This window comes from Aulonocara stuartgranti (genome assembly GCF_965226115.1).
Source record: "Aulonocara stuartgranti genome assembly, chromosome: 22".
In the NCBI taxonomy this organism is placed as follows: domain Eukaryota; kingdom Metazoa; phylum Chordata; class Actinopteri; order Cichliformes; family Cichlidae; genus Aulonocara; species Aulonocara stuartgranti.
In genome coordinates, this window is record NC_138957.1 from 29534129 (window position 1) to 29549378 (window position 15250).

Sequence of the window (15250 nt, forward strand, 5' to 3'; positions counted from 1 at the left end):
CAAAGCTCATCTTTGGATGTTGGCTGCCTTTTTTTCTGTTCTTTGTCAAGGTGATCCCTCACTCTGTCAGTAAGAGGTCTGGGCTCTGAGGAGGCCAATCCATGACTGATAGTGCTCTACAGTGTTTTTCTATGCAGGCTCTTGTGTAATTTGGCATGCCTCAGCCACATCATCTTTAAGAACAGCGTCTTGATACAAACTCTTGCACTAAGACCATTTCTGATGAGGCTAATGATAATGTTAAAAGAACCACACAAGAAGAGCTCAGTGTTATATTTATTCACCTCACACACTCACCACACGGCCACCTTGTTATCTGTATGACAGCACCAAGAGGAATTCATCACCAAAACCCTAAGGTAACAGCTCGGGGATAGGAAATTATCAGTCATGCCTGGAAGTGATGAATACAGACATGGCAGCCATGTCTTTACATAAGGCATCCAGGACCAGCCTCCACCACCTTAAAATGCTGAAAAAGCTCAGTTTAGAAGATTGCAGAAGGTTGTGCAAGTCCTGGATAGTTCAGTCAACCCTTTTTATATAGGCCATGAATACAACCATCTCATGTCAAAGAAAAAAAAAAAGCAGAGCACAATAGGAGCAACCAGTGAGTTCAGACATATAAATGTGTGTGTAAAGACATGCCTACTTCAGATATCAGTTATTTTCAGTAGATTTCAGGCAGCAGTAACAAATAAAAACTGATAACACTTTTCTGGACAGTCTTCTTCCACTTCCCTTTAACAGATCAGAGCACACAACAAGCAGCAAACAGTACAGAGAGACGCCTTTCCCACGAAAGCCGACCAAAGCAGCAACAACCCTTCAAAGAACAGCGCGTACACATGCACTGCATGAGTATTTCATGAGCAAACAAAGGCAGAGCGTGACAGAAAGCAAGAGCATGTATGCTTGTCACTATTTGGTTTTTTGGTAACCTTAAAATTACATAATCAAGCGAAAAACTATTCTGACTAATCTTACGTGTTATCCTGTTATAAAGCACTTTCATTTTGAAATTCTTGATTGCCGATTATGATTATTAGCTCAGTGATTCAGTCTAATTATTTCCTTTAAATCAAGACAAAAATGATCCAACTATGCTAGTATAATACATGAAATTCATAATTTAGACAGAAGACACCCATTTCTCTTTAAGTAGACAACAGTAGCGTGATTATAACACATGAACAGAACAGAAAAGCAAAACATTTAAGACAAAAATCAAATTAAATGCATAAAGATTTATCCCCCCCCCCCCAAAAAAAAGGGTCAAGAGCCACACTGGAGTGTCTGTGGAGCTCTGGTTTGAGCTAAATGCTAATGCCATAATTTTTTAATCAGCACCCTAACTGATGTTGATTCAAAGGTCTATAGTTTTGCAGGTGTTTAAAAAAATAAACTTGATAAAAGTGATTGAAAATAAAGGAAAGGAACATAATTATGCATCCTATCCAATCACTGTCAGCACAAAAGGACCAATCAGTGAACAGGATTAAACCTCTGGCTGCTTCATTTCATGGCAAACACTTTCCCCTTCTCAGCCTACACTGATCTCTGCGACTCACACCTTCATTAAAACCATTCATAGTAACATTAACAGTAACACATGGCTTATAAAACTACAGTACAGTGATTAATAATATGGCCGTCCATACATGTTGTTTGGCCGGTGCAGTGTGCTCAGCTGAGCCTCACTGTTTGAATGTGCAGCTTCCCCACTGACACCATGATAATCAGAGTTTTTCGCCCCGGTGTGCCGATCTGTGGATACGATCAGGAACACCTGAGGAGGGGCAGAGCCACGCTTGGCCGTCAGTACTGAAAGGAGATGACAGAGTTCACTTTGTAGACGTGGTACGAGCGGTTCCAGAAAACCCGTGTGAAGTAGTTTGTGTAGGGCGAGTAGTTCATCTTTATCTCGTGGCAGAATCGTCCATATTTGGAGAAGGAGTATATCTCACCTTTGTCATAGACGATCTGCAAGAGACAAACATACAGATCATGAGTGAAAGTATAAAAGACTCGAATTCTGTAGAGTTTGCAAAATATTCTGCAACTAATGTCTTGATTATAGCTAGATGATTGGATAAGTATTATTAATAACAAAGTAGTAGCAGAAAATGATTTATTCTTGGACTCCGCTAGAGTAGCTATGCGTGATTTAAAGTTAAAAATAATCTTCATTGATCATATTCTGGGTTCTTAGTGTAGCCACTGTCTGAAACATGCTATTTTAGCTCCTTTTCCTTTAAGGTCAACCATCTTCAAAAGATCTAATCAGAGGACCATATTATTGATATCCACTCAAAATTGTTCAATCTGTAAGAAATCTATAACGGAGGAAAGGGTTTAAACTCACATGTCCGTTGGAGATGTCGAGCAGGTCTTTGATCCTACAGCCCTTATTAATAGTGAGCTCACTACAAATCGACTCTTCGATGATCACGTAGTTCGTTTTTTGGGCGGTCAGGAGCTTGTAGATGTCCTCTGCAGATCTCATTGCGTACACCTGGTACGTCTGGGAAAGGAAAGATTACCTCCTTTTATTTTCTGTTAAACTTCAGTTAATTTCATTTCAATATTATTTGTGTTGCGCCAAATCACAAAAACAGCCAGTTTAAGGTGCTTTACATTTTAAAGACCCAACAATAAAACTAATAATTTACTTTGAAACATGTGGAACATCAGTCTCTGTTTGGACTAAAATTCACATTCAGCACTTTAACCAATATGACTAACAGGCATTTTTTATAGCTGATTATAAGACACAAGTATCTTCTTGACAGCAGCACTGTTAAGGTAACAGATATGTTGTCAATGAAAACTCACATCTTCAGTCCTCTTCAGCAGGTTGATGTCTGAATAAAGAGGTAAACTAGTTACAGCTGAACCCGAACACAACTTCACTGCTCCCAGCAGCTGTGGACTGCCTGCGAACACAGCTGCCACCGGAGCCTGTGACCTACATGAGGAGGAAAGACGATGGTTGATGCCATGATAAAATACTTTACAAATATCTTTATAAATACAGGAAGTTCTAAAGACCCACTTGATCCAGCTCATCAGCTCCACTGTGTCTCCATCGTAGAACTCCTGCAGTTCTGATAACTCTGCTAAGACGCGAGGGGAGAACTGCAGAATGGGAGAGAAAGAGCGTTACGCAGGAGATATAAAGTGTGTCTAACATAAAGAGCTCCCACGTAAAAGGGGCTGAACGCCTCACCTCTCTCCACAAACTGAAGCAAATGATTGTGGGAACAGCTGTGCTCAGAATCAAGGACTGGAGGGTAAAAAGAAAAGAAAACACGGTTAGCAACTGTGTCGATACTTACTCCTTTCTCTTCATGAGGGGAAAAACATTTTTTTAAATTTAGCTTTAATGTATTTATTGAACTGTTTTGTAATATATTCAGATTTTTGTAAACGTATTTTTACTTCTACTGCCTCCTTTTACTTACTGAATGTCTTTATGTTATCTTCTTTATTTAAGTCAACTTCTTTCTGTGTAATTTTTACTTTATTGAGAGATCTATTTTGTCATATTGTATTATAATACACTATTCTTCTTCATTTAAGCTGCTTATACCAAAACGATTATAATAAAGTTCATCTTTAACGTTGATGTTTCAGTATCTTCTTTTAGCTTCTTACTTCATGTTATAAGCTAAAAAAAACGATTTAAAGATAATGATAAAGATAAGTAAAAAGTGAAAACAAATACAATACAGAATAATGAGGCTTTCAACAATAAGAAAACGCATGGTAAATGTGTTTTATTTTCTGGACTTATATGGCGCTTTTTACAACATGCCTCATTCACCTATTCACACAAACACCTTCTGAAGTGCTTTCTATCTAGCACTCACACACTTTCACACTCCAATGGATGCACTGGAGAGCAACTTGGGGTTATCATCTTGCCCAATGATAAGTGGCAAGAAGAGTGGAGCAGCTAGGGATCGAACCACCAACCTTCCAATCATTAGACTACTTGCTCTACCTATACTTCGTGTGCTACAGCCAGGAATACAAAATAAGGACAACAACCACCATAAGCTGGTTAAAAAAGGACAGAGTTTAGATGGGGATGGGGTATGAGCCTAGACTTAAAAAGAGAAATGTAGGGTGCTATTTTTATGTCAAGGTGTAACCGATTCCACAATTGTGGAGCAGTGACTGTAAAGGCTCTGTAACTTTGTTGTTTGAGGCGCAACCTTGGGACATGTAACATTTAGAGATCATGACTTGTAATATAAGCCAGGGCTTTCCCATTAAGGGCCTTAAAACAATCAGTAAAATCTTAAACTGAATTCTAAAATAAACAGGAAGCCAGTGCAGTGAGGCTACGACTGGGCTGATGGGCTCATATTTGGTAGTGCCAGTCAGCATTCTTACTGTGCAACCATCTGCAAAAAAACAGAGGGAGATCTAGGTATAGTGAGGTACAATAATCCAGATGTGAAATAATAAAAGCACGGATGACTTTTTCCAGAACACGCAAAGACAGGAAAGATTTGAGTTTGGCATTGACTCTTAACTTGCTTGTCAAAGCAAAACTTTGAGTCAAAAATAACATCCAGGTCTAATTTGATACAGTCTGTTGGCCAGAAACCTGAGTTACCCAGATGAATCAAATGGAGTTAGAGTCTGGGTGCAAAAATTAGACAATAGAATTAGGTATAGAAAAAAAATCACTTGTCTGAATGTGTGTAATTGGGGTAAGTGATGTTTGAAATAAAACGTGCTTTGAATGCTCAGTTAGAGGGAATAAGTACTCCACAGGTATCAGTCCATTTACCATAAATATGGGATGAGATTATCTAAAATATTGGCAAAAGAACTAGATTTGAATGGACCAAAGATTTGTCACTGTTTAGTCATCTAACCTTTAATTTCTTCAAGATAGTAAGAAATCCTGAGATTTTCTACTGTCTTCATCAGCATAGAAATGAAATGAAATAATATGGCTGCTAATACTACCAATAGAAGCTGATATGAACAGAAGAGGACTGGGCCCAGGATAGAGCCCTGAGGGACCCCACAAGACAAATGGGCAAGGAGTGATACACACAATAGGCATACAGAAAGTCCTATCCACAAGACAGCATCTGAACAAGTGAAGAGGTCCAACAAAATCAGTACTGCATTATCACCTGAATCTAATGGGAGTAACAGATCATCGGTCAGTTTCAACAAAGCTGTTTCAGTGCTGTGAACAGCTCTGAAGCCCAAATAAAACAGTTCAAATATCTCATTTGAGTTCAGGAATGACAAACTGTGACAGGATCCATTCATTCCTTTGGATATTACCGGCAATTTATAGATAATATACTATTTGTTTGGAAACTTAGCATAAAGGTAAGTTAAAGAGACGGTATATACCTAAACCTCCCCTTCTGTGCAGACTGTATTAAAAGAAACCTGTTTACTTTAAGACATTTGGTTTTGTTTCTCATCCACTATAAACAAACATCCATACCAATACTACAGGGTGGATGGACTTCAGTTTGAGCCACTTAAACACTGTCATCCAGAGGTCAGGAGAACAAACCCCAAATGCTGTAAACATGCAGACGTATGGTGTCCATAAATACTTCATCCTGCAAGACAGAAGAACATAGGCGATGAAAAGCTGTGCTGAATAACATATGGTGAACAAACCTCAATTATTAAAAAAAACAAAAAAACCCAACGTACCCATCGAAGAGCAGAGCGAGACCCCCAAACAGCATGGTGTGGAAAACATGATAGACGACCTCTGGCTTCTCTCCTATTCCTCCATTTTCAAGGCTATAGGTTTTGCACAATGGCTGACCGCTGTGAGGGGAAATTACATTAAGATTTTAGCCAAAAGTATAAATATAATGACTGCTTAAAAACAACAACAACACAAGAGTCACCAGCATATGTCACTGTGTTATTGGGCAAACACATTTTGCTAACATAGTATCAACTACCAGTTAATTATTAATCTACTAGACACATGAAGACTGCATTTGTTATCAATTTGCATATTCAGTTCAATTCAATAGTTTGGTACAAACATTTAATTTCATTCAATTTCCCACAATATCAGCTCATCTGTTGGAAAGCTGGTTATCATTGTTGATCAACATCTGAACTTTGAATTTCATATCTCTAAGTTCATCCAGTCTTGTTTCCTTCATAAAAGAGAAACTGCAAAAATCCTGTACTGTCATTTATTCATTTTGAACTTTTAGTGCACACTTTAATTTTCACCTGCCTTGAGTATTGTAACTCTATTTTTATTTGCATCTCTCAAATCTTACTAATCCAACTTCAACTGGTCCAGAATGCAGGCTGCTAATGAGAACTAGCAGGCGTTTGCACATCATTTTCATCCTTGCTTCCCTTCACTGGCTTCCAATGAAATTCAGAATTCACTTCAAAATTCAGATACAACTCATCAAGTGCTACACGGCCAGGCTACTGCTAACACAGCAGAGCTACTGAAACCTTATAAGAGGAGTCTCAACAGCTTCTTAGATCATCCTCTCTCATTGAAAAATCAGAAGTAACCATGCTTTTGAGATTATAGGGTCTGAACCTTGGAACAGCCATCGGGAGAGTCTGTGCTTTCAACAACATCTGAAAAATTATTTTTAAACGTTAGCCTTTTATTAATACTTCTGTATAGAAGTGTGCATGCTGGAATAAATGAATGACTGTATGTTGATTATGTGTTTGTATTAAACGTGTCACTTTTATTCAAACTGTGAAGCACTTTGTAACTGTGCTTTTTAAAAAGTGCTGCACAAATAAATGTATTATTATGAGTAACAACTATAAAGGAGCTTTTTACGACTTACGTAGTTAGCCTGTCCAAAGGTTTTGTTAAGTTAGTGGTTTGGTAACTTAGTGACAGGTGTGCCAATTCAGCTGCTGCAATTGGTCTAGCAACGTGGATCAGGTTCACCTTATCTCCACTTCTTTACCATGTTTATGCTGTTGGCAACTTGAGCAACTAGGCAACTTGAGGCTTTAAAACAAGACTTCAGAAACCAGCTGATGACAGCATGGTGCTGTCTGTTGTTAGACCAGAAAGATTTTGCACCACGAGTGTTTCACCTGAGCCTTCTGTAGATTGCCTGTAAGGCTGAAAGCAGGCAGACGGCGAGCACGAGGAAGTAGAAGGGGAGGACCGAGGCCTGCGTCAGACGTAGAAATAAGTCCTGACCGGGCGTTTGGAAACTCTCCTGGCACAAGAGGAAGTTGGGGACAAAGTCGCTGAAGAGAAGAAAAAAGAAGATTATTATGTTAGATTACATCAGATTAGTTCTCACTAATAAGGTTACTGCTCTAAGTCAATAACAAAAAACACGACTCACGTTGTTGTGTTGAGTCCAAATTTTACTTCAAGGAACTTCAATATGAAGTCACTCTCATTTGCAGCAATTAGTTTCTGTAAATAAAAAAAACAAAACACTGCATTCAACCCAAAAACTGAAACTGAGTATCAGCCACTGAATGCTACACAGATGCCCTGCTCCCATATGACTTACCTTGACCAAATAACTGTAGGTGATCCCAGAGGTGAAGACCAGGTAAAAATGTAGGAAGAGCTTCATCACTCTTGCCACAAGAGGACCCACCTTCATCCTTTGCTAGAAAAAAAGTGCAAATGTTAATGGAGCTACTCCCATTTGAAAAGCTCCAAGCTGAAAACAATTTTCACTTTAAAGAGTTTATCTAATGTCATGACTGAGCTGCGAGGGGGAAGCTAACTCTACCTGGAAGTACCTCGCAAGAACCGAGCCAATGAGGAGGCTGAGCAGAGGCGAGCTGAGCAGGGCTGTGTTCTGAAACTGGAACATGTAGGCCAGGAACAAGGAGCTGAGGTACACCTTGTGGATGTCAGCCATCTGTTCATCCCAGAAATGGAGAGATGAAGAAGAAAAAGACAGCCAATCAGAGAAGAGAAAATAAAACACAGTTTTATTTAAACAGTCGGCAGGATTTTCCCTGTTTTAAACCCACAAGTTGCATTAAAAAAACATCATAAATGCAAAATTGTTAGTTTAAAGTAATATAGAGTAAGAACCTGCTGCAATTTCTGAAGAAAACTGTATGAAATTTCAGAAGTTCAAGCTACGACTGTGTTACCTTACGTGGTGGCACCAGGTCAAAAGAATCAAGTAGAAAAAGACAGAAGCCTTGGATGAAGAGCACGTAGTGACTGTGTTCCCAGACCAGGAGGAAGGTGAAGGTGGTGGCACTCATGGTAAGATAGCAGAACATCTACAGAGGATGAGACTCAATCATTAGTGCAATGTTCTAGCTCACATTACTTCTTTTTTTGTGTGTGTTAATGAGGCTCATGAGGGGCTCACCTCAGTTGAAGAGCCGATTTTGTTTCTCAGGAATCCAGTCAAAGCTGTGACCTGCCAGGAGAAGTAAGGCAGAGCCCAGTTGTCCCGCAGAGGAATAGCATGATCCACTTTGGTTGTATCTGCTCTGTGGGAGAAAAGAAACAGAATTAAATACAACTTTATTAATCATTTTAATAGAGGAGGATGTTTGTAGCATTAGTCACCAGAAAGGTTTTACTGGAATGAGAAAACATGAACAGACAGGCAAAGAAACTTCATGCTTAAGGAAACGTTTGTTCACCTTACCTGTTGATCACATACCAGGCCACGGCCAACATGCCAGCCACCCAGGTGCCACTCATCACCCAGCTGCACACAAAGAGGGCAGTGACGTAGACCGCCTGCAGGCCCAAAACTGCTCCAATGTAGAAGTAAATCGGTTCCACGAAATCCTGTTTTATCAAGGGAAGCAGTGGAAAAAGACAAAGACGGTGATCCTTAAAAAGTGTCTGTGGTCAAACCTTAAAGTGGCAGAATGAAGCCACTTTTAATTGTGATTTTTCACTCCTAATCACTTCATTATAATAATGTCCATAGCTAGCAGTACTAATGCAGCAACATTTACTCCTGCAGAAGCCTAGAGGCAGATGCTTAATGCCAAAAACACTGATGAAAACAGCTCAGCTGACGTAGGTAAGCCGGGTTAATCAGCTGTGACAGTAAAACAGGGTCTGCTTTGTTTGGGCAGCCTTATTGCTCCAAGACTTATCAAAGCATAAATTATACTGAAGTTTGACCAGTTTGAGTTTTAGGACTTGTACTAACATATTCCCACACTCTCTTTGCTTTTTCCATGTACGGTGCGTTTAACACGGGTATGTACGGCCTCTGTACCACTAGTTTCTATTTGGATTTCCATTCTCTGCTGTAAGCCAGACTTTTGTTATGCAGTCAAACCATTTATGTTTTAAACCACTCCAAAGCAATTGTATTTTATGTGCAAAATTGCACACACTTTAAACGTAATACTTGATTCTCTTTGCTGCTGCACATGACACACAAATGCAAACTAAATATGGAAATGTTCTGCTCTCTCTCATATCCCTGCTCTAACATACTCAGGATACTTGCATTTGTACAGCTGTTATAGTTAGGACTTTAACGCCTTTCATTTTAAACTATTTTTATGTAATTTATACGTACAAAAAGGGAAAAATATCTATATCTATCAGTTTCAAATGAACAGAAATGGTGAGTTAAAGCATTGTCTTATGCACTCCTTTAATATTAAAAAGCGCAAACCACTAAAACAGTGCACTGAAGCACTAACATCAGAACTATATCTTAAATATCCCACCTTAAGTATTTTTGTTTGACAGATTAAAGCCAAAAAAGCCCAAATATCTGAATACGAGGAGCACAACCTGACAGAAACAGACTTATCTGAACTGGAAATGCATAGAAACATTGCCAACATTCAGACCTTGCAGCTGAATACCAAACATTATAGTTAGCTAAATGCTCCTACACCATTAAAGTCAAATAAATGGAAATAAAAAAGCAGCATTGCTCAGTTTGGCAAAGGAACTTTTGTCCCACTCTTCTCCCTTTTCTGCTGCCATTAACCCAACCCCCCAGTATTTCTAATGCCTCACGAAAATGACTACAAAAACAAACACTGGAGGTCACATTACATCTTCAGCTCTGCATTTTGAGTCAACTGAACTATTCTGGCTATTTCCAGACAAAAGTGAATGGAGAAAGCAAAGAGAACTAATGGGTTGTTTCCCCTGAAGATGAAAGAACCTTCTGTCCAGACAGAAGGTTCTTTTATGAATTTAAAGACTCAGTCCTTTTAAGGACCCAAATCAACATTTTACTATTTATGGACCCAGGGACAAACCTTGCTTATTGAAAGAGAAGGCACTCAGCCTCCAAGAATGAGAGTGGACGTCACAGTGGTTTTTATGCTTCATTTTGCTTTGAGATACACACACAAAGAAGACAACCCAGGAAATGTAAAATCTGATTAAATAAATCCTCACCTGGCTGCCTGTGACTCTGTATATGAAGCTTGTGATGAGCTCCGGATAAAGAGACAAACGCTCGACTGCGTTAATGGTCTGACCTGAAACGGTCCTGTTATCTACCACCAGCTCATAAAACCCTGTAAAACACAAAACAACAGAGCTGAGTCATAAGGAAAGCAGAACATTAAAGTCATTATCTGTGCTATCTGTGGACTATTTTAAACTCTGAATCATACAAATCTACTCTATAATAGAGTCCAAGAATAAAAATATGGAAAAAATATTGAAAATTCGCTAAGCCTTTCATGAAGCAGGCAGTGTGCTCGTACCTCGCTCAAAGGATGGTGCTGCGATCAAACGCTTGTAGTAGTAATAATAGACCCCACTGCCTCCCTGGAAAGTGATTTCACGTTCCAGCTCCTTAGAAATATACAAAGTAAATTTTAGAGCTCGTACGATTGGGCAGCAAAGTAAAGATAAAAAAGGAAAAGAAAAAAAAGTCACCCACCTGTCGAGTTGAAAACCAGAACTTCCTGTCATGATATGTGGACAGATACACTGCATACAGCATGCCACAGGCAACAGATGCCAGACATCCAAAGAACACCCGGACTAGCCGCTGTAAGAAAACAGCTGAGGAGAAGAAGCATTAACAGTAAAAAACAACATCATCAACAAAAAAAGCTTCTGTAGGTCTTAAATGTGAGAGGAAAGATTTTTTACTCACACACTTTAAATAACCATTTTCTACCACACACTATTTCTCTTTGTAGCTGCAAACTGAGCTGAACAGAGAGATCAATATCATATACTACTATGACAAAAATAACACACAAAAAATAACATTACACCTGCCACCAAAGTACAGCCAGAGACATTTTATATTTAGTCTCCTACACATTGCAACACGTGCAAAAAAAACAAAACTTCTTCAGAGATGTCTAAAAATCTTACAGTACATACAAATTTGGTGACGTATGTACAAAAACTCTGCGAGATGGAAAAATACACTTAACTGCAATTTCAGTGTTTACTGGAAGCCACAGATGCAATATTTCATGACTCATGAAGTCGAGACATATGTTTTAGTACATTTGATCCAACACCACTGCAGGACAGTCGACTTCTGTTACTTCACTGAGTCACCATGGCATGTGTTTCAGCACCTGGTTGTACTTTTGATACCTCTCTTATCTGTATTTGAAGCATTTTCAATTACTCTCCTACAGCGTCTAACATTTACTAAGCTTTCTAAGGGTGTGCTCACAGTAGGCTCGGTTGCCTTTTACCATGTTTGAGCACAGAGCCCCCTTCCTCCTCACACTTCCCTTAATGTTTCGGGCCCCAGCGCTTCAGTTTGTCTCAGCATCTCAACTGTTCACTCTTTCATTCTCTCACTATTTTTGAACGGCACAAGCATTCCTGAAAAGCTTGCTTGCAGAGCAAAATTAGGTTAAAGATTTTATGTATTTTGTGGATTCGTTATGTGGCGCTGTCTTCACTGATTTGTTATTTACCTAACCAGCTAACTTTCATAGCTGGAACTCGATTAGTGTACTTTGCCCAAAAAGAACTTGCTCAACCTTGCCCTGGCTACTTCCTTAACTCGCCCATGGCACATTTGCCGAACTGTGTCTCTGCACATCAAACAGCTCTATTAATGAGAAGGTCAGCACTCACAAGTATGTAAAGAATATTTTTAATTTTGCATGACAGTAAAAATTAAGAGATGTGTTTCATCCAATGGCTTTCTTCAGTGTTTCTGATATGCAATAAAAGCACATAAAGGATAATAATAATAATAATAATAATAATAATAATAATAATGGAGGTAGAAAAATTACAATCGGTCATTTCATGTCTTTAATCATACATACCAACATAATAACACATAAATAAGCTAAGGCATCGAGTCTTTACACTCAATGCTATTCCTTCTGAAATTGCAAACCACTACACTATGGAGCCACCAAAATATGACATACATAAACATGCATTTATGTAGCTTTTTTTTTTTTTTTTTACTTAATTTGAAAGTACAACTACTAAACTACAAGGCTTTGCATGATTCACATTTTCTCCTCCCCCTGACTGGCTGAACCTTGCAAAGGGGGGGGTTTGAACAGCAGGTGGGTGGAGCTTCCACGCCTGAGATGTTCTTACTGACATCATTCAGAGCTACAAATGCAGAAAAACTGTCTGAAACAGAGCATCTACAGCAGACTAAAGCTTTTGTCTCACGGGGATCACTTCATGGAAGCATAATAGGTCCCCATTAATGTACAGCATGAACCTGACCATCAAATTGTTTGTTTTTTAAACGCCACTGAGCAGCGTATGAAGTGGGCTGGTATGTAAGAAATGGACTTACATGCAGATAAGCCCTTGGCTTTGACACATGACTGGGCTCTGCTTGATTCTTCCTGTTCATGCTGACCGCCTTTAACTTCACCTTCATCTTTCTGCTGCGAGCCATCAGCCGCTGCAGTGCTGGACCCATTCACCTGTTCAACATCTGGTGCTAGAGCAGAGAGAGACTGGCTGTCACAGCATCGACACAGAAATGTGCTCTGACAAACTGTTTCTCCACTGGAAGCTACACAGCTCATGTTCAGTTAGCAAACTGCTAAGTTAGCTCAACTTACGTTTGGTCTCCAGCTCCGACTCCTTTTGTTTCTCTTCCTCTTCATTATCTCCTTCCAAAGTTTCTGATTTCCGGCATCTTAATTCAGTCATGACTAAATCAAATTAAGCCAAGAGGATCTGTCTGGTGTGTTCAGGCAGCAGCATGCTAACTAAAAAGCAGTTAGCTAATCTAAGATCAAATCGATAAGATAAGCTCTTTAAGGTAAACTCAGCAGATGACAGGCTCCAAACGTTACTTTACTCAAGAGATTTTATCCTTCACGAACTTGTAGAACGACAGCGGCACAGCTGCAGAGTTTAGTTTAGTGGTGCCTGTGTGGAGGACTGAAGTTAGCGCTACTGCTGGGCGGAAGTTGCAGATGACAACAGAAAGCAGCGAAGAAGAATCCAGACCAAACTCAATGGAATATTTGTCTAATTTAAGACAAATAAACGCCAGCAAAACGCAAAATAAATAAATACAAATAAAAGAACTTTGATTATAAATAACATTTACCTTTCTAAAGTATTCAGACCACGTTTTAACACTGCCATTAACGTGTTCTTTTTCGCATTATTTCTTAAAGCAAATTTCCATTAAATTGATACCTGACATTTAAAAAAAAATCTATTTATGTATTTTTAAAGTACTGTATTGGTATTTCTTTGCATTTTCATTACTTTTACTTTCTTAAAAATATATATTAGAAGTGCTTCTTGTCAGTTATTATAATCTTATACAAGGACATGTTTATATTTAATAGTGTTTCCTTTGGCAAATACTCTGTACCTTGGATGTTGTTTTTGTTTTGTTTTGAGTAAACCTTTACTTAATGAAAACTGGGAAATTTAATACTTTTATTGAAAATAATATTTAAGCACAAAACGGACTAAACACATGAATAGTACAAAAAGAAAATATAATCATTTGCAAATACAGCCAAAACATTTTAACAAATCAGTTACAATATTTTAAAAACAAACAAACATATAAATAGAGCAATAGGCTTTTTCCGATAACCATAATTGTAAAATATGTATGTTTTTTACATATTCCCAAAATATTTAATTTTCATTTCCTTCATTATCAGATCAAATTTTACTTTCCTGATAACCTGAACACACTAATAAAATTAAAAAAGGTGAGCACATGTTTTAATATCTGAATCATAGAATAAGTTATTTTTTTATCTGTTGTCTTAAGAATTCGTTGCAAGGACAGATATAAATTTGAGATGCTTTTCTCAAACTACCTTCTTGAACAACTTTCAAGTTGCCATTTGTACAATCGATGAAAGTATGTAAACACATATTGTTTAAGTAAAAACTAGTGATTTTTTTCCTACAGATTTTCATATGACACCAGCGTAACATTAATTTTTTGTGTAATTTTAAAGTTTATTGACTAGTTAGCAACTCTTTATGGTACAGAAGTTATTTCCTTTATTATTTTCTGTTTATTTATGTGTATTACTTAAATGCTCCACTTTTCTTCAAAATGTTTTTTAACATGCCTTATTTATTTGTGTTTGGGTGTTTATTAATAAAGATTTTTACAATTTTTTTTAAATAATATGCCATTTTAAATTTAAATGATAAATAAATAACAAAGGGAAAAGGTCGTGTAAAAAAATCAAACAAAAATATCACCTTTATAAGTTAGTCAAAAGAAATCAGACAATTATTTGGAGATTTTAAAAGTCTAATAGTAGTTTTTCATTGTGTTTTGTTTTGGGGTTTGTTTGGGGCTTTTTTCTTTTACAAATGGCAAGAAATGATCTAATTGCACCTTTTAAAATGTGAAGAAATTATGTACAAGCAATTTGACCATTTATTTATTATTTTAGGAAATTTTATAAAATCTTTTTCAGTGTTTATTATTCATTTTTTTGTTATAAAGACATTTTAAATTAATAATAAAGCTAACTAGTTGCAGACCCTATAACAGTCTTATGGAAAAAGAAAATTGTGTAACTGTAGTAACCCTTTTTTTTTTAAACCAGGTTTTCAAAAGTATTCAAAACACTGAAACAAACACTAAAAACAAAACACTAATTACTTAGTTGCAGCTCTACTTTTTGAAGGTAGCACATTCTAACAGGACAAGTTAGCCAAGAAAATACAATTAAAAAAGGTTAATGAATAATGCCAGCTCTATATGTAAGACCTATACAGAAAGCTGTATTGGGTGACCTCATTAGGACAAATTGAAATGTAGAATCACTAAGAAAAAAGTGGTGTTTTTGTAATTACCATGCA

General features: G+C 37.7%; 1 protein-coding gene across 1 annotated transcript; it reads right to left on the reverse strand.

The window, feature by feature from the left end:
- Window positions 1-263: 263 nt before the first annotated feature.
- LOC309698574 (putative C-mannosyltransferase DPY19L4) lies at window positions 264-13388 on the reverse strand. Its single transcript, XM_082521100.1, has 19 exons — window positions 13012-13388; window positions 12738-12887; window positions 10875-10999; window positions 10696-10786; window positions 10382-10503; window positions 8643-8788; window positions 8358-8481; window positions 8131-8265; window positions 7758-7889; window positions 7530-7631; window positions 7356-7429; window positions 7096-7254; window positions 5704-5823; window positions 5486-5606; window positions 3230-3286; window positions 3056-3138; window positions 2836-2968; window positions 2366-2524; window positions 264-1983 (listed from the first exon to the last, which is right to left on the reverse strand). Exons 1-19 carry the CDS (start codon window positions 13100-13102, stop codon window positions 1819-1821), a joined length of 2289 nt encoding a protein of 762 aa, XP_082377226.1. The 5' UTR covers window positions 13103-13388; the 3' UTR covers window positions 264-1818.
- Window positions 13389-15250: the final 1862 nt, after the last annotated feature.

Coding starts and splice junctions, on each gene's coding strand:
- LOC309698574 (XM_082521100.1), bottom strand. CDS start 13,102: ATGACTGAATTAAGATGCCGGAAATCAGAAACTTTGGAAGGAGATAAT. Junction 12,888..13,011: donor GTCGGAGCTGGAGACCAAAC/GTAAGTTGAGCT, acceptor TCTCTGCTCTAG/CACCAGATGTTGAACAGGTG. Junction 7,255..7,355: donor TTTGGACTCAACACAACAAC/GTGAGTCGTGTT, acceptor TCTTCTCTTCAG/CGACTTTGTCCCCAACTTCC.